This window comes from Boleophthalmus pectinirostris, unplaced genomic scaffold (genome assembly GCF_026225935.1).
Source record: "Boleophthalmus pectinirostris isolate CB_2022bp ecotype Guang Dong unplaced genomic scaffold, ASM2622593v1 HiC_scaffold_18, whole genome shotgun sequence".
Taxonomy (NCBI): domain Eukaryota; kingdom Metazoa; phylum Chordata; class Actinopteri; order Gobiiformes; family Gobiidae; genus Boleophthalmus; species Boleophthalmus pectinirostris.
The window spans coordinates 33218361-33236914 of NW_026571133.1; the positions used below are offsets into that span (position 1 = coordinate 33218361).

The 18554-nt window shown below is 38.4% G+C and overlaps 2 protein-coding genes across 3 annotated transcripts in view; both read right to left on the reverse strand.

Annotated features, from left to right (window-relative positions):
* Nucleotides 1–19: 19 nt before the first annotated feature.
* Nucleotides 20–6216, reverse strand: LOC110166393 (thymic stromal cotransporter homolog). Its single transcript, XM_055154062.1, has 7 exons — nucleotides 5572–6216; nucleotides 5048–5218; nucleotides 4329–4538; nucleotides 4074–4245; nucleotides 3160–3243; nucleotides 1132–1288; nucleotides 20–749 (listed from the first exon to the last, which is right to left on the reverse strand). The coding sequence occupies exons 1-7, from the start codon at nucleotides 6028–6030 to the stop codon at nucleotides 695–697; spliced, it is 1308 nt and encodes a 435-aa protein (XP_055010037.1). The 5' UTR covers nucleotides 6031–6216; the 3' UTR covers nucleotides 20–694.
* A 434-nt stretch (nucleotides 6217–6650) lies between these two features.
* Nucleotides 6651–18554, reverse strand: part of LOC110166391 (A-kinase anchor protein 2) — an 86585-nt gene continuing 74681 nt past the window's right edge. Inside the window, exons 9-15 of one of the 2 annotated variants that reach the window (XM_020931629.2) lie at nucleotides 14501–14707; nucleotides 13812–14114; nucleotides 13253–13351; nucleotides 13038–13139; nucleotides 11411–12740; nucleotides 10996–11177; nucleotides 6651–8692 (exon numbers count right to left, since the gene is read on the reverse strand). In XM_020931629.2, the coding sequence (XP_020787288.2) occupies nucleotides 8576–8692; nucleotides 10996–11177; nucleotides 11411–12740; nucleotides 13038–13139; nucleotides 13253–13351; nucleotides 13812–14114; nucleotides 14501–14707 (2340 nt within the window). In that variant the 3' untranslated portion in view covers nucleotides 6651–8575. Of the gene's footprint in view, nucleotides 8693–10995; nucleotides 11178–11410; nucleotides 12741–13037; nucleotides 13140–13252; nucleotides 13352–13811; nucleotides 14118–14500; nucleotides 14708–18554 lie in introns of both variants that reach the window. The other variant, XM_020931628.2, reaches the window with a different exon arrangement.

The following is an 18554-nucleotide window of genomic DNA, read 5'->3' on the forward strand; positions in this document are numbered from 1 at the left end:
TAACATAAGGAAGAGAGACTGCATGTTAAATAATTTATTTATGTACATAATTATAATAGTGCACCATTAAGAAACTGCACAAGTGGAATGACTGCTTTTTATACATAAACAAAGTACATTTTAATACTATATATACAGTAACAAAGGGAAACTATACTCCTGACCTGCAGGATTTTTTGCTTTGTAAATTCACTTGGCAAAGAAATGTGTCTACCTCAGGTAGTGGTAGTAAAAATAATATTTTGGAGAACTACTCATGTAATAGTACTTATAAAAGTAACTGTTTGGATGTAACGTCTGGAATTGGAACAACAAAACAATAATGTGCAAAATCTAGTAAAGTAAACACCAAAAAATAAAAGTTAAATCATACATGAAGAAGTGATGCAAGAAACTTAAAAAATGTATATTGTCAACATAAAGATTTCTATCATGTTTTTGTAGACTTGGTGTCTGAAAACTACTTGGAGAAGTATAATTTTATTCTAAAAGTTCCTCAAGTAAAAGTACTTTATGTAGATGTCTCTGGCTACATCAGTACAAAGTCAGCTGCATGGTACCATATTATGGTATATTTCTGTGCATATAAGTACCTTCCCAAGGCCTGTGTCTGTGTAACTCTTCATTTTGTATGAACAGTGAATCCTTCAACCACTTCTGTGTCTGGGGTCAATTTGGCGTCTGTTTGGCAGTCTCAGTCTCCCTGGATAGTTTCATACTGTAAGTTCTGGGTTCTGCATCCCACAATACTGAAAAAAGGAAATGGATAATAAACACCAGAAGTAATTCATGGTAATCACTGTAGCTTGATGGATTGATTTCGAACACAAAATGGGATCCACAGATATTTTCTGTTCCATAGAAGGTAGACTGGTCAGACAGATCTGTAAAACTAAAATAATTATTTAATTTCTAAATTTTTAAATCTTTGTTTATCTTTTCATTTTCTTTATGTTGGGAGATAAATTTAAGATGTTATTTGCCTTTGGATAATGCCCGTCAACCTTAACCATAATTTGACGTATTATATTGTTGTTGGTTTTTTGTTTTAAAAAAAAAATTGAACAAATTTTTCTAACCCAAAATGTGCGTTATTTCATTGACCTCATTACAGTATCAGTTGCATCTCACCTGATGGGGATCATTGCCAGCACAGAGCAGGCACTCGACAGTGTGAAGACAAACCCCGGGAACCAGTCCAGCGTGCTCTGGTAGATCTTGGTGGAGGCGGGGATGTAGGCCGCTGCCCCAAACTTCAGAAATACCTGCAGCGCGGTGAGGGTCATACCTGTGCACAACACCAGGCGGCACAATGCCAGGAGTTAAAGGGCTTGTACCCATTCTGAACCATGAATCAGAAACATGTTCTAGTTTGAGCCATTAGCCCTGCTGATGTAGTGTTTTCTGATATTTAAATAGAAGATTTACATAAACAACTGTCTAACAAAGTGTCATGCTGTTATTTGCTTTTAGACGCATGTAGAGGTGGTATTATGCAAATTGACTTACTGAAGTGTTCTACAATGTTATAAAGTTACCTCATTTAAAAATAATAATAATGATAATAATAAATACTAATAATAATAAGTTTGAAGAGGTTTTAGAAGCCATCCATGCATGTTTGAGTAATTTAGTGATCTCTCTCCCAAGCCTTATTCGTACCCTCAAAACAGTTTACAGTACCAACAATGAGCATCTAAAATAAAAATAACATTTATTTAAGTTAATGTTTTGTTTTTTTCGACAAATACAGCATTTTCAAAACAGAAAAAAGGTAACATGGTGATCTAAATATGTTATATGTTAGCAGTTAATACCTCATATAAGTGTAATATCAAGTGTCTAGGAGTCTTAGTGAACAATATGCCTGACTGGACTAAAAGAGGTAACCCTGACAGTAGCTTCTATGTTAGTTTTAACCGGAAACATGTAATGTAAAATGAGTAGATTATATTTTGCAGTCTCAATATTTATCTTATGTAGCTGCTCTTACTCTAGTTTACTCTAGATGCATGATGTAAAACACAATTATCTTGAAAAGAACAAATTTAAATCAGGTACAAGCCCTTTCAAATCTCATCCATCATTCAAAGAAAAAAGTTAAACCCCTGTCTAATGTCAATGAACAACCTACAGTAGTTCCTCCAACCTGCCTATTTACTGGAAACACATGTAAAAACCAGCTCAACAAGATAAGACACTGTGAGCATGTGCCACTCCTGTTAGAGGTACATCAGAGACTATAATACTGTAAACTAGTGACGAGACTTTCTGCTCCTTTATGAAATCTGAATCTTTTGGATCAGTTCATTTCAAAGAGCCGCTCAAAACACTGGCTCTGTGTATATTTATTTCTATCACAGAAGCCAATGTAAGAACTAATTTTAACAACAAACTAATCACAGAGAGAAATAACCAAAGCTCATTTAAAACAGTTCAAACTGAGAGTGGGAGTTCATTTGCCCACTGAAATGATGCATAATCTAAATAAAACATTGCACTACAATAATAATATATATTTAAAAAAACAAACTTGTTGTTGCTGTCGTGACACCAAATTTTTATTTTTTATTTATTTTTTTTTTCAAACTGCTCTCACTCATGTTTAGTGTTAAGTATAAAAATGCATAAAACTTAGAAAGAAAGTTTTATTCTTTAAAAAAAAAAAATCAAATTGTATTTCTCACTGATTTTTGGTGCTTTTATATTTGTCCTTTATTAGTCCTGGTTTTGGCCTAATTTCAGTCAGTCCCTATGTAGATTTTTTTTCAGTTTTACAAAGATTTAGTCCCAGTTTAATCCCAAATTTAATGTGGTGATTGTGCAAGTATGAATGCACCCTTAATACGTCAACAAATGATTCACTACTTGTTCATGTTCAAAGTTTTAGATACAACTTTGCAACCAAATGCTATGCTATCAGTCACACAGCAATGAAAAAATCAAAATGGTACCATCTGTAGTTTTTTTTATTTTTTTTTATTTTTTTTTTTTTATCTCAAAACTGTCCATATTCTTTGTAAATACTTATAACATATATGTTAAAAAAGGGTTATTGGGTTATCTTGCAGACAGACTGCAACACAAGCTAACCAGATACCAGATTACTTTTGTACTCCATAATTCACCAGTCTATTGAAAAATACTAGCATTACTCACCACAGGAGGATTTGGGGACTTGTTGAGAAAGCAGAGATCTTATTGTGGGCATAGGGATGAGAGCCAGCAGGTTCAGTGACCGAGCTGAGGAGAAAACAATACATCACTTATTATTATTAGGTTTGGTGTAGGTTATTAGGTCATGCAGCCAGCTTTTTCAGTATTAACAACTAGAGGTTAGATATTTGCAATACCTCATCCTCAATCAAGATATACGGGACTAGATAAAAGGTTAGACGCACTTTTTGTTCTTTATTTTCATGATTATTTACATTGCAGATTCACACTGAAGGCATCAAAATCTTTTTTAATAGCCACCCTTTGCTTTGAACCTTGGTTTGCACTTTTTTGAACTTTTTGAACTTGAATATTTTTTTTTAACTTAGTACAGCACAACTGTAAAGTGAAAACCATTTCAGGAGACTTCAGCATGAAGAGAAGGCTAACTGTTTGCATAGCTGTCAACAAAGCAAAGGATGGCTACTAACATGTAAAAAATATGTTGTTATGAGTTATTTTACTTTTTTCCTTTCTACATAATTAAATATATATTGCGTCAAATGAATGATGTGAAGAAAGTACATAAAGAAAAACATGAAGAAAAGACAAAAAAGAAAACAAAACGAAAAAAAAATTAAAAAGTGTATCCTGAACTTTTGACTGGTAGTGTATGCTGGTACATTATAGCACAATTTGGATGGGCTGTCATAATATTGTTTGAATATCAGCATCGAGTTAAGACAAAACAATATCAAGATATTTTAAACATTTTTGCCATTTTTGCTCACTACTTGATGCTGTAGTTTTAGGGAAGTACGTTCAATTTAGTTTTAGCAGTTTCTACTAGTCACGACAGATATATGAAAGTACTTCCTACTACTTGTTATGTTAAGGAGGGATACTTTTAGACTTACCCAGATAAAAGAAGTACGTAGTCGTGACAAAGGACATGAAGTAAATCCCAGAGGTAAATGACAGCATGCCGATCATAATGACACTGGTCTCACTGAAGTAGCGACGCAAAACAATCAGCCCCAAATAACTGGTGATGAAGATCAAACAGCCTGCTGCATTTCCATAGCCCACCTAAAGAGAAGACAAAAACACCTAAATCAAACCATCCCTAAACACTGTGTAAATGTATAGAATGAGGGGGCAAAAATTGTCACCTGTTTGGCATCCCAACTCAGTGGCTCTTTCATCACAAAGGCCCCAAGTACATTTATGGCCCCACCAACTGCAGAGCTGTACAAGATGGCGGAAATGAACAATAGAATGATATTGGGTAAGTTTTTCTGAATGGGAGGCTCGCTGTGAACTGAAGGAGGAATAAGGCCACAACTTTCATCTTCTTCCTCTCTGTTGGAGACATCTGTCACCTGCAAAAATAGTAAACCTGATGTATCCAATTATCTGATTGTGTAGTGCATCCAAGTAACACATGTTATACATGAAGGAACAGTTTACACATTTACACACCAGGATGTGCACACAGGACACTAAGAACCCAATGATGTAAATGCACTGATGGGTTCAGATATCTGTCAACCTTTAGGTTGGGGGTGTTGTGTGCTTTACCAACTGAGCCACTGCCTCCCCCCCGAATTACCTTTTCACCAGTCTCCCATCCATGTAGTAACCAGGCCCAAAACTGCTTAGCTTATGAGATCAGACAAGACCAGATTGGGCAAGATGGTCAATTATAGGCTGTGGGTAACTATATTCAATGAAATCATAATCATGTGCGGATTTGCTTTTGAGAAATACAGCCTATTGTGATTCAGGGTTTTGGATTATCCCCCATCTCTGGTTCGGGGCAAGTATGCAAACAAAGAAACTCTGAAACCACAGGATGAACCCCTGATGTACAAAAGTGTGGCACACTAACCTGAAGCAGCAGTGTAGCGTGTAGGAGGCAAAGCACACCTACAATGGTGCTGATGATTAACAGGATGATGCCATGTCCCAAACTGGCGGTGTACAGCTGAAAGAGGTGTCCTGAAACCAGACTGCCTACCAGGCCTGCTATCCCATACAGCAGCTCCACTAGCATCAGGGTCTGAAGAAACATGAGGGAACAGAACTCAGTCTAAATAATTTCAATGCTTAATGTTTAAGTGGCCTACTTCTGGTCATGGGCTCCCATGCAGTCAATTCACACGGGGTCACTCCATGACACTGACTTAATAAAAACACCAGAAAATAATACAACATGGTTTTACATGGCATGTGATAGGCCTAGATAACAAGTGTGCAGGCTGCAGGGTTTGTTGGCTATTTTATTGCATTTATAGGTCGTTATTTATAGTAGTGTAGAATCGTTTTTTTATAACCTATTGGCCATAATCCATTCTCCTGTTCAAACCACTCCTGAAAGTTTTAGTTTGAGTGTAGCAGACTGCTGAACCTTACCTTGGATCTCTTCGACGCAGTGGAGGCCAGTGACGCCAGCGTCATGACGCCTGGCCAGTAGGCGGCGTACCCCCCTGACAGACCGAAAAGCGCCCCGGCTCCGTACATCACCTCGATGGGTAAACCAAAGATGACCACCAGCATCAGCGCCAGTCTGGACACAAGGTACCCGACCAGCGGCACTATCACTGGCAACCGTCTCCACCCGCGGTCCCCCAGGCGCGCCAGGAACAGCGCAGGAAGAATTGGAGTGAATTTAACGATGAGATTGTAGATCATGTAAAAGTTGGTCATGGCGATCTGCTGGCTGTGGCTGTCAGGGTCGGTGGCAGAGCGATCCAGAACAACCATCTGTAGAGCGGTGTCAAACAAACTGCTACCCAGCTCCTCCAACACGATCACCGGCCACACCTGACACAGTCCGGCCCGGAGTGAGTGCACCACAGCCGGGAAAGTCATGGTGGCACCTGAAGAAGCCTATCCACCAAACTCACTGTGGAACTAACTTTCGAAGAAACAAACAACTAGCTGCGTGGAGCTCAGAAAGCACCTGTCTGTCGCCTGTAACAGGGCTTGTCTTATCCAAACAACAGACTCAGACTCACTTCCTCACTTCCTCAATCGTCCTGCGGCCAACCAGCCATACAGAAATATGTACAGAAACAGAAACTGAGGATTTTAGAGACAAAGAGGAACTGTCGTCACTCCCTATTTTATTTGTTTCTTAAATTGTAACTATGTTAGTGTTACAGATTAGCATATAGCCTTTTCCTAAAATGAGGTAGTCTATCCTATCAATTTCTGCATCTTTCATTTAAGGAAGCTGTGCAGTATTGTCATAAATTTGAAAGACAATAGGCTACTAGGAATAATCTTATCCATACAGCAAAAAGCCTGTTTTTACTCTGTATTTCTTCAACATGGACCCAGCTGTTGTTAGTAGCAGGGCTGAAATTGAACCAGACACCCTTTTGCTGTGACAATTTTGGCACTCAGTATCATAGTAGGATTAATCATAGACCTAGTTGGTCATATAAATAGGCAATATGATCGAGAAGAAACAACAACCACACAGTTAATTAAAGTATTTTGTTTTTATTGAGAAAATATTCATAGTATGTAATAGCGGGTGTATACGTGAGGCTTACATGTGCTATAAAAGAACAAAGCAGGTTATGAGCATACAAGTGGTTAACATAGGAACAGAGGTTATATTGTTTTAATATAGGGTCGCTTCAACACACACACATTTTGCACTATGACTCCCAATGGATGAAGCAACCTGCAATAAAATGATAAATAAAATCATCTCTGCATCATGAATTCAAACATCAAATTGCAACAAATCTGACATAGGCCAACAGTGCGTTTGTCAGGAATTTGACTTTTTAGACACAATACACATTTTGTTTCTTTGTAACATACAAAAAAGCATTTTGCAAAAGTCAACACAGTATGTGGCAGTCATTGTAACCGAATAGCCCATCATAATGAGTTGTCAAGTGTATTTAAATCAAATATCTAAGTCTACCATGAGAAAACTTGACTTCTCTACAAAGACTAGCTAGAATGCTGTGTCTATTTAATACGCTGATTCAAATACATATTACTAAATAGTTAAGGAGATTCTTTGTTCTTTGTATTTAGAATATTTTACTCTTTCACTTTTAACTCTAGTCTTGTTGAAATAAATACATAGGCCTAGTTTCACTATTACACTATTATCAGCTAAAGGACACTTCGAACAAACAAAACTGGTAGACAATCAAAATGGTGACCTTTGGTTTGAATAAAAAATGTAAAAATGCTCAAAGCCACCCTAAAAACATCTTACTCATTCATTGTCAGTGGTTCAGAAATATTGTATCTTTCAATCCATAATTCATAGTATAATAGCATAATTTAATTCTTACAGACAACTCTCCAGTCTATTGTCCAACGCAATATAAAAACATACTTCTTTGCTATCATTATGTCCTAAACTATGATCAAAAAGGCTTTTAGTTGAATGTTCACAATCAGCATGTCTTAAACTTCAAATTTAGGCAACTTTCAAAAGATTATCTCAAACTACAAACTTTTGGTATGACAACAATTTTACAAAACATTTTCAATATTTTTTCCCAAAACGCCAGCAAGCAAGTAGCCCTGCAGGTGTATATGCTTATGCGATAGACAATCCTACCTTGGTATTATAGTACATGAAAAACTGCTTACATCAGAAAAGGCAAGTTCACAAAGCATTACAAACCAAAAAGCTAAAATAAGAGACCGTTAAGTATAGAAACACTTAAAAAGCCCTTAAGATTAACTTATATTATGCAGTTCATCAATTTCCCATCAAGCTACTTCATAGACATTGTCAAGCCACTGTAGTGATTATAAGACACATCTACCTATGTTCTCTAAGGCCTGTTGGAATTGCAGCGCTGAAAAAAAGATGCTATATATACAAATTGTGCATTCAACAATCTCTTTTTCCATTGGTCCATTTCAGTACTTTGAATGGATTTAGCCTTGTCATTGCAACGTGCTAAAAACAGACTAGCTTGAATTCTTTTACTGTCTTTCATCGCAAAATTATCTCTATCATTTTCAAAAACCGTGGAGTGAATTGATATCACTGCAAAACAATCTCTCTGACTAACTTTTAGGCCACCACAAAAACTCCATAGTGTGAAATCCTATGAATAAGAAGTCATTCAGCGTCACCAATCAATCTCTATTAAAAAAAACAAAACAAAAAAATTATACTCCCAAAACAACTTTCCAAATATGTTTTCTTTCAACACATCTTTCAAGATACCATTTAGAATAGTCTCCCACGTACTTCCAACATACTGGTTTTCGTTCTTAGGTCCAAAAGTCAATGCATTTCCACAATGATAGTCAGAATACTATAAGTAAAATAAATACTGTTCGCTCCCATCTCAATCCTTCAATGCCATCGTCCTTAGAGTCCTGCTTTCATGTGTCAAAATGGTCCATAGCAACAATTATTTTTTCACTCTTCCTCCTCTTCCTCCTCTTCTTCTTGACCTTCCTCATTGGTGTAGATACCAGCTTCCCATTTCATAGCCATGTCGCTCTTTCTCCTGGTTACGCGAGTAGCTTCCAGAACCTACAATGGAAAAAATGGAAGGAAAAAAATGAATACATGAATAAAAATAAATAAAAATGCACCACCCAATGCTTTTCAAGCCACTGAAACCCAATCACAAAAAATAAGTCAGTGAAATTGTACATGCATAATGGCCCAACAAGTGACAATAGTAACACCAAGTAACTTAAAAGGCCCATATTACGTAATTTTGTAATGTTGTTTTCTCACCAAAAACATACTCGAAGTTGTGTTTTGTTTCATTCACACATGTTTAACACACAAACCCTGTTTTTCTTTTAAATGGAAAACATTCTGATCCACCTTGTCATGCCATTTGGTAATACAGAAAGTGCTCCACTCTGTTTTTAAACTCCACCTTCAGAAGAAATATTTTGGATAATTCAGCCATAGAATTGCCTATGTTTACTGAACATTAGGTAAAATGTAGCTGTTAACTTGAAAACTTCAACTTAATGACATCACAAGGTGGGGTACAGCATTTTGAACTTTGGAAATGTAGACAGACTAATAATAAAGGATCAAATGTGTGAATGAAACAAAACACAACTCCAGATATGTTTTTATGAGGTAACAACACTCTAACATGGCTTAAAGCTGACAAGAGTCAATTTCACATATAATAATATAGGACCTTTAAGGAAAAAATGTCATGCTAAAACTCTATTACTCTCTATTTTAGCTGAAGCATTATTTTTATGCCTTTATTATGGTGGGTAACAAAAGCACTGAATTGTTGGTTGTGCTTACATATCGCACTGATAAGATCAAGTTAATGGGTGAGTGTGATTTCCCAGGTAAAAACAACATACAACCTCAAACTTAAATTACACACATTAAATTGTAACAGCCAATAAAAAGGCACACACGCACTGTACTAATTTCACAGCGTTAATCTATCATGACATTTTTAAATTCATACTGTGGTTTTAACCCATAACTGCCCATAACTATGCTAAATCTATTTCATTATAAATTACTATGTAAAATATATAAAGGTTGTTATGACTAAGGGTTACTTCATATGCCTATTGCTACAAATTTTTGGTTGCAAAAGCAGGTCAAAGGTCACACCAAATTGATGAATAAGCACATGCGAAACCAACACCAAAGGGCGTACAGTGACATACCAACAGACCTGGATTCAGACACAAGGTTTTAAGGAAAATACATTTCATTAATTTAGTTAAGGACTGTGAAATTAATACATTTTAATCAAGATTCAGATTGCCAATTGTCTTCTTAGTAGAGATATACATCCAATCCTCTGTCAGTCAAAGCATGTGGTTTGGAGCAGAGTTCAATCTTTGGAGGAAGACATTTGTGAAATGGCAGTAATCCAGAGGCTGTAAAGTTCTCTAAAGAAAAAAAATGAATGGAAAATCGACATTCTTCAATATAAATACTTGAAGCATTTTGGTCAGCCCTAATTTAGTTAAAAAAAATCATTCTATTTTAAGTAATGTTTGTTTCCCTTGTGATTAGTGTATCTGAGCCAGGTCTGTGAGCAGGGTAGAGTTCACAGTGCAGAGTGCAGACACATGTGAGGGGGTGAAGCTACCTCGTGGGTCACCTTACTGGCCAGCAGCAAGCGGGCGTACTGACCGCGCAGCAGGGGAGAGGCAACAACAACACAGAATGTCATTGGCAAAACAGTAAAGCAATGACCAAAGAACATTGTGGCAAAATGTCCAGTTATAATACAATATTTATCAAGAAGTGCCTTGTATTATGTTTCATTTTTTTGAATAATACTTTCAATCAGGTCTTGTGTAATACCACAAGAGATTGTAGCAGTTTGGACTTGAACTCTGGAGGAACAAATTTGATTATTTTGGATATGAATGGCACTCATGAAGAGTCTGTCTTGTTCACGTTCAGAAATTCAGAAAGAAGCCCTTTCTAATGAGTTATTTATAACATTAGAAGAAAAATCAAATAGAGAATCCCGATAGCGCAATATGAGGAACAAAATCTTTACACTTTTTGTCATATTGTCCTAAACTTAAATGCCATACTTCTTCAAAAAAGACTAGCATGAAATTACTTGTACAACAGAGAAATCCCCAGCGACTTTCATTTCCTGTGTCTGGGAATGTCCCTTTTGGTGATGGACAATGTTTGCTAATGCCAGCAGGTCAGGACAGTTCCTAAAACCACAAGTCAGATGATCTATGTGACTACTTACTACTACTTTGAGCTATGAAAGAATGATTGTGGTCTGTAAATGAAATATATTACTCCTAGAAAGTCCAGTAACAGTGCCTTTCATTGATGTATTTGGACAGGAGAAAAAGACTTACTTGAGAGTCCTCCATCTTCTCCCTCCGTTTGACCTTGTGTGTTTCGTAATCCTCCATCAGCGTCTGCATGAAGTTTTTGGGGCGTGATGACCCAGAGGAGTCCTCACTGCCGGCATCCGACAGGGCTCCTTCAGAAGGGGAGGGTGAGACTGGAGGAGCAGGTCGCACTTTCTCGATCTTTCCTGCTCACACACACACACACAAAAAAATGCTCCATCACAATTTTTTTTTCAAAACAGATGCAAAATGTATTTAAAGTTTTAAGTGCAAAAATATAACTAATACAAATATAGTAGAAATTGTATTTAAAAAATCTCATATAGTTGTTCTATAGTCCAGTGTATTAATAATTTTGAATATCATAATATAGACCTCAATAGTTATATTTTTAATCTGATTATCTTATTTTACTAACCTGGAGCTGTCTTGGCAGTCATTGTGAGCCTGGTTGGCAGACTGTTACTCTTCATTTTATCTGCTGGAGATATGGTGGTCTTCCTCACTCCCGTCCTCACAGGCCCATTATTACTGCTAATCGTCCCTCCTCCGCTGCCCCTCACCACCACTATAGGCTGGTTCTCCCTCTGCTTCTTCAGCTCTTCCTCCCTCTCCTGCGCTGCCCTGATCTCCTCTTCGATCATCGACAAGGTTTTCTGCTTCTTGGATCTCAAACGGAAAGGTCCACTCGCGGGCTCCACCTCTGGGCCTTTTGTCACTGCGGCCGTACTACGAAGTTCTGCCGCTTCGGAGTATTTACTGAAATAGCTGAATTCTGGTTTGTCTGGGCTGGGTGGAGATGGAGGACGGTAAACTGGGGTGGGTCTGGTCACCTGTGCTACCGGGGCAGGTGCTGGGTTTACGGAGGGAGCGGACGCAGCAAGAGCTCTGGCATAAGAAGATTGTATTTTGATTCTTGGCCCACCATTTTTGGGTCGTGCTGCTGGCGATACTGGCTGAGAAGTTGGCGGAGAAGGAGTTTGGAGATTTTCAGAACGTTTTTCTTGGTTTTTAACTTCTGGGCTGGAGCAGACTGAAGATTGGACGCTATTGCTTGAGGACACTGGCAGTGGGCTACTCGATAAGGGTTGTTTGGAAGCGGGAGGAGATGCTGGGGCGCTCGAGTCAGAATACGATGATTGCCAGTCTTTCCCATTCTGAGCGGCCAGTGCGTTCTGGATAGCATTCTCCACAAGAACTCCGGCGTGGTAGTCGAGATCTTCCTCAGAGGGGCTGCCGCCATTTTGTCCATTGATGGGGGTGGTGGGCTGTGGGGTTGGAGGGGAGATAGGGGTAAGAGGCTGAGGGGTAGGGGGCAGTGAGGCTCCACTGTCGGACACGTTATCCAAACTGAAATTGGTTGTGTCCTGGGAGCGGACAGATAATTCGTCGAGTCCGGAGTCTGATTCCTCAGGGTGAAAGCTTGACTGATACTGGGCTTTAGCTTCTTCGTCTTCAGGTAGGATGGTCATTACGGCCCGAGCGCATGTGAAGTCTCCTCCAATCCCCTCGTCGGACCAGGTCACATGACTCTCCCCAGTCTCAACGCTGATGTCACTGTTGCCCTGGCTGGTGCGTGGTTTGGAGAAGGGTTTGGCTGAGTAGATGTGAGGAGCGATGTCTTTTTTGTTGTCTTGGAGGAACTGCTTTCGGGCCAACCTGAAATCAATCTGCTCCTCAACAATGTCCTCCTTCCGGGTGAGCTGGGGGTCAAAGCTCACCACAGTGGGAGGGCCAGACAGTTGAGGCTGCAGTGAGACAAGGAAGAGTGAAAAAATCTGACTTTCTACACAAAAAATTAATATGTATACATTTTTAAGAGAACACTGTTGGAACATTTTTTGCAGAACACTAACACAATAATTAAATTCTCTTCTATCTTTTCAACCTAAAAACCCCTGCCAAAAATGGCTTCAACTAAATGTAGCATATTGAATCCCACACACAACAATATATCGGCAATTATATCAATAATGTAAAGTGTTATACCCAATAGGAGTGTGAACAATTCTAAAACTGTCCATGTAAACATGTTTGGTTTTTACCTGTGTGTATGTGTGGGGATGAGTCTGTCTCTGCTGCTTCCTCTCTTGGTATTTCTTTAAAGATTCAAGCTGCTCTGCCTCCAGCTGCTCCTCCAGGGGAACCTTTCATTATGCAAACACAAAGCATTTTAGATTATAGATCTAAGACTATCCAAACAGTTGGATATGTATAATAAACATAATCAATAGCCTTTATAGTTAATTGCAGGCTGTACCTCTTGAGGGGGATTCCACCAGCGAGTGGCGATTCCAGGGTTTTTCTTCACAGCCTGGTCTTTGATCAGCTCCTGGCGCTCACGCTCCAACTCCTGCACCTGAATCCAGACACGCAGACAGAGGGTAATTAATCAGGAGTACATTATATGAAAGGTAGACTTACTGGCACATTTTGTTCTCTCCTTTTGACAAATCCTTGTATTATGGTACTCTGTTAGGACCATCTTGTTATAAGTAGCCTAAAGAAACGTAACCTAGCTGGAATTGGCCTACTGTGTGTGCCAATGGGGAAAACAGGAGAGCCCATAAGAAAACCACCCAGATACTAAGACAATGACAATCAAGTTTGCAAACTCTATTAATCACTGTGTTACCATATCGCTAATATGACTATATGATATGTTATAGCAATATTATAGCAATATTACAATTCAAATTAATATACTGTATCTTTTGAAGGGGGAAGATCCTCACAAAGTCCTTAAAATTATGATCGAATAAATACTTTTACGACACTGTAATCACAGCATCTTGATATATATGGCAGCAGCTGTATACCTCCTCTGATGGTCGCCTCCTCGTCACCCTAACCGGCTGTTCATCCCCGGGAGAGAAGAGCTTGGCAGGCTTCCTCTCCTCATGAAATGCCCTCAGTTCAAACTTTGGCTTGCTTTGGCCATAGTCCTCCAGCACATGTCCGTTGGTGTGGATAGGAGAGTGTTGCTCATGTGATTGGTGATTGATAGGAGAGCAGGAGGAGGGGCTAAAGCCATCTGTGCTGGCAGTTTTTGGGTGCTCTGTTGAATCTCCATTGGTAGGTGCATCTGAGGCAGCATCTAACACCTGATCTAAGTAGCAGATCTCCTAGACACAAACAAAAGAGGCTATAAAAGGTGCACTGTGTTACCTTTCTTGCTTGTCTCATGTAACCTGGGATGTTCAACAGTATGGCACACAAGTTACAAATAAGATCTGTGGAGAGGCAATACCTCTCACAGTAAGAATGCATGTAACATTTTTTGCAATACAAAACTGTAATTGAATTAATGTAGGATAGATAAGTTTAATGCATAATGCTAAAGTTACATGCAATAAAATCTCCATGGAGACATATCACAAAAGTTACATAGTTCTGGGGTATAAGGTTTAATGCAGAAAGTAAGGCAGGTCAATAGAAAAGGAATGAATGATTGCAATGATTAATGCATTAAAAAGTGATTTCCTCTGTGCTGTGTGGAGATGCTCACCTGTACAACATCACTGTCAGGAGTTTCTTTCAGGCCGACTGCATTGTGTGACATGCTGAGGCAGCCATGTTGGATCTGCTGGCTCTCCAGTTCCATGGTTGCAGGACTGTCAGTGATGACGCTAACTGACTCCTGAAAACTAACGCTCTTCAGGGCTCGCTCTCTGGGGACGGGGTCACTCACATCCTCGGCCGCCAGCCACGATTTCTGAAGATAAAGAAAAATGTTTCTTTATTATATTACTTATTTTATTATATTATATTATTATTATACAACTTGATTTAACAGAAATATGCTATAGACAAAAGTGATTCATTATTCCAAATGCAACACAACAGTCTGCACTGCACCATGTTCACTGTTGCTGTTATTGTTTCTGTCTGCCACTAGAGGGCACCAATAAACAAAGCCATCTAATGTAGAGCTGTAATGTTGAGAGCTTACATTATCTGTTGAGTGAGGTGAGTGCTTGTGATGTCCCACGACCTCCTTTAGTGTTGTAAAATATACAGATGATCAGTAATATTATTTAATTTGACCAAAATGGCATTACCATTATTTCAACACCAAAATGCCAAATACATAAAAATTTTGAAATATACAGATGGAGGTTGAAGAGAGGAGGTCAGGTTAAGTTAAGTAACATGTTTATTGTTGAAAACTGTTGATTCTGTGGCTTGATCAGATAAATAAAGGTGCTTAATAGATGTTGCTGTCAATTATACTGAGAGTGCTTTTGGATGGTTCTAAAATTAAAAATATTACTGGATTCATGCCCCATGATCACGTGGTTGTGTCCTGTCACATATGAGACTCAAAAATAAATGTATGTACCATTGTATCTTTGTGAGGAGATAGTTTCTTCAATGACATAATCAGGTTGACAAGTTTTAAAATAGTGCTAGCGTCTCCACTGGCACTTTTATTATCGCTCTACTTTTTAAAGTGACATTCCAAAAATACTGCAAAGCCAATCCACAGTCCACACACATACTTCTACTTTACGGGCCTGTATTCGTGACAACCTCTGGAGCAGGGCCAGTGACAAAACCTATGACCGGCCCCTGGTTTTACTGGCTGCATTCATTACCCCTCTTTTCAAAGGATCTGTTTACATCCATAAAGTGTTGTTGACCTGGCTCTTTGTAGCATGTGAAAGTGTGCGTGGGGAGTTAATGAGGATCACTTGGTTGAATTGGCTCAGTGTTCACTTAAAACATACACTGACATAAGAGGAAGTTGTCTTTTCACCGCATTTCACCTTTGATACACTGGGAGACTGTTCCAGACTAGACCAGGAAGGATTCCATTACAACTATTAAAACGGAGGTAAATAATAACATGATGAAGTAAGATGGGAAAGTGACTTAATACTTAATATTATACTTTTGCTTGAAAATAAGTACATGTGAAAATATCTTATTCGGTGAGTAACAACTGCAATAAGGAAGCGTAAGGTAGTGTTATTTGAATAGCAGAATGCAGGCAAGTGCTTTAATAGTATCAGAGGCATGCTGACACTAATAGAACAGCAGTATTAGATGTTGCGGTACCATAAGTAGCAGATTCATTAATAGTTAGAAGTAGTTTTTGTAGATGTCAACTTTGAAGTGAAGCATACACAAACATTTTATATGATCAGCTTCGATGTTTGAGCCAATATTAGTGATAGCATGTGGTTCAGACACTGGACAAAGATATGTTTGTGTTAAAATATGATCAATATGAATGAAATAATGTGATACTTTTGCCCTATTTAAATGAACAATTTTCAAGTTCGTCTTCCATGTCACATTCTCTTTTCTTAACACTCACATCCACACATTACTGGAACATCCCTACCCACTGCTCCCTTCCTTCCTTTCCTGTTTCCTCCTGAAGTGTTGCTGTGCCGACGACACACACAGTGGTCACTCAAGCGGTCTCATGGAGGATTACTCTGCCCTGCCCTCACTTGGCTTTTCTTGGCTCAAGCACCCGAATCTCCACTCTCCTACTGTGACTCCTTTGAGATCATTGTCTCATGTCAAAAACGCCCTAGGCCTTGCCGATGACCACTGAACTTAGTCACATGGGAATCAATGACTTCACATCGTCATCATGTTAAAAAAAAAACTATATTACAGGAAGAAATAAGGATCTGGATAGAAGAATGGACTCATTATGAAAATTATCTTAAAACATTCCAGAGAAAATATAATTCAGAGTTCATTGAGGACTTTACTTTCTGAAAGCTGACCAGTGGAAGTACAACATGCTGTTAAAATTTTCTGAATAGCTCAAACTGCAAAATATATCCTAGCACTACCAGCCTCCAACAGCAGCGAAGAGATAAACATGGGTAAACATCATATACTCTACCTGAAATACGTAGTTTATATCTCTATGTAAAGAAAGTACAAATAAACTAATACACTACAAATTAAAAGATGAACTATGCAGCTTTTCTGGTGATGGAGATGTTCTTGCTTTGTCTAGATAGAATATTCCACAGTTTGGCATTAAACATCCATCTCCAATAGTTCCAAGCAAAGTCATATCTTCTTCATAGAGACAAGCATGTGGTATACCATCTATTCTCCTCCAGAAAAGTTATATCATTAGGAATTCATTTAAAAATCCCGAAGATAGCACTTTCTCAACCCTTTTTTTTCTCTTGTATTTGCCTATAGGTGCAAAAGTTTGTCCTCTTCATTTGACTTATCCCTCAATCAATGGCACTGGGGCAAGCATTCACAGGACAGAAATGAACCTTTCCTGAATATCTCAGAATGATCTTAGCTGTATCAAAACAAGTATAAGACCACACAACACTTTAGAAACTAACTGCATATAGAAATATAAAAGAAAGTACTACAATTTGATGTTGAAAATCACATTCTGTTGAGTTGAATTTTCATCGTGGTATCGGAATGGGTATTGCGTATCAAGTCTATTCACAGTATCAAAATTGAGTTTAAAATTTTAGTAACACTAGGATGTACTACTGTAGAGCATGTTCTGTAAAACACATGTATGCTTAACACACACATAGGCTTACTGTGTTGCAACATGTGTCCAATGAAAACTGCATGGATTTATAGATTTGTTCCATGCCTGTTTTTCCCTGTTTCTTGCTCCCACCATCACATATCAACATGTCCAATGATTTTTGCAGCCTGTTATTATTAAACATGTGAGTCCTGGGTAGCGCTCCGTTATACTCCCCCCACCATCATGTCTGTTATGTTTAATCTTGCAGCGCGTTTTCATCAGTGTTATGAAGGTATGTGTGTGTGCGTCCGTGTAGCATCCAGGACAGTGCAGAGGGAGAGCATATCCTGTTACCGCCTGGAGAAACAGTTCTATAGGAATGTCCCATAGGCAGCATCAATCTCCTGCACATGCACATGCAGAGAACAGGCATGTGGTGAGGGTGTGCATGTGTTAGCCTAGCTGGTTTGTGTAGAGCTTGTGTCTCTAGTAGAAGTGAACTAACATTCCTAGCATAACTGGCTGTCCTCAAAACTGCCCTGGACTTTTAATACTTGTGATGAAGGACACTGTACAAATGTGCTTGGTGAAAGGTTAGAATTCAAGTGTTGACTGTCAACTGCACTCAAAAATAGAGGGTTATAAACTATTAACTCCATAACTAATAGTGAATTAGTGGGTCATTGACTTAAGAGAAGACTTGCGTAGGCGCTAATGTGATTTAAATGGGATCTGGCAAGCTAGGTAACATCAAACCGCTACCATGCTATGACGTTGCTCTCTTATCAAAGACATACCTAAACATGTTTTTAGTTTCATTTATAATTTTTTGAGTGTTTCTGTATTCTCTAATTCTCTCTCTATTTTACAAATCTTTGCCTCTTGTGAATTTCACTGCCTGCAAAATTGTGATATAAAGGTAAACAAATGGAGATTTCAAGATGCTAAATACTAAACTTAGCATTAAGGCTGTCTATCATTAAGATGTTGCCGATACAATACATACCTCGGTACACAGGCTACGATACAATACATATCTCGATACAGTGCACTTTCGATTCGATATATTTCAAATCGATTC

What these genes read in the sequence shown, in the direction of transcription:
- LOC110166393 (XM_055154062.1), bottom strand. Translation starts at nt 6,030, where the DNA reads ATGACTTTCCCGGCTGTGGTGCACTCACTCCGGGCCGGACTGTGTCAG. An exon ending in ACGCTACACTGCTGCTTCAG is followed by an intron (nt 4,539 to 5,047) that starts GTTAGTGTGCCA and finishes CTATTTTTGCAG; the next exon opens with GTGACAGATGTCTCCAACAG. An exon ending in TGAGTTGGGATGCCAAACAG is followed by an intron (nt 4,246 to 4,328) that starts GTGACAATTTTT and finishes TCTTCTCTTTAG; the next exon opens with GTGGGCTATGGAAATGCAGC.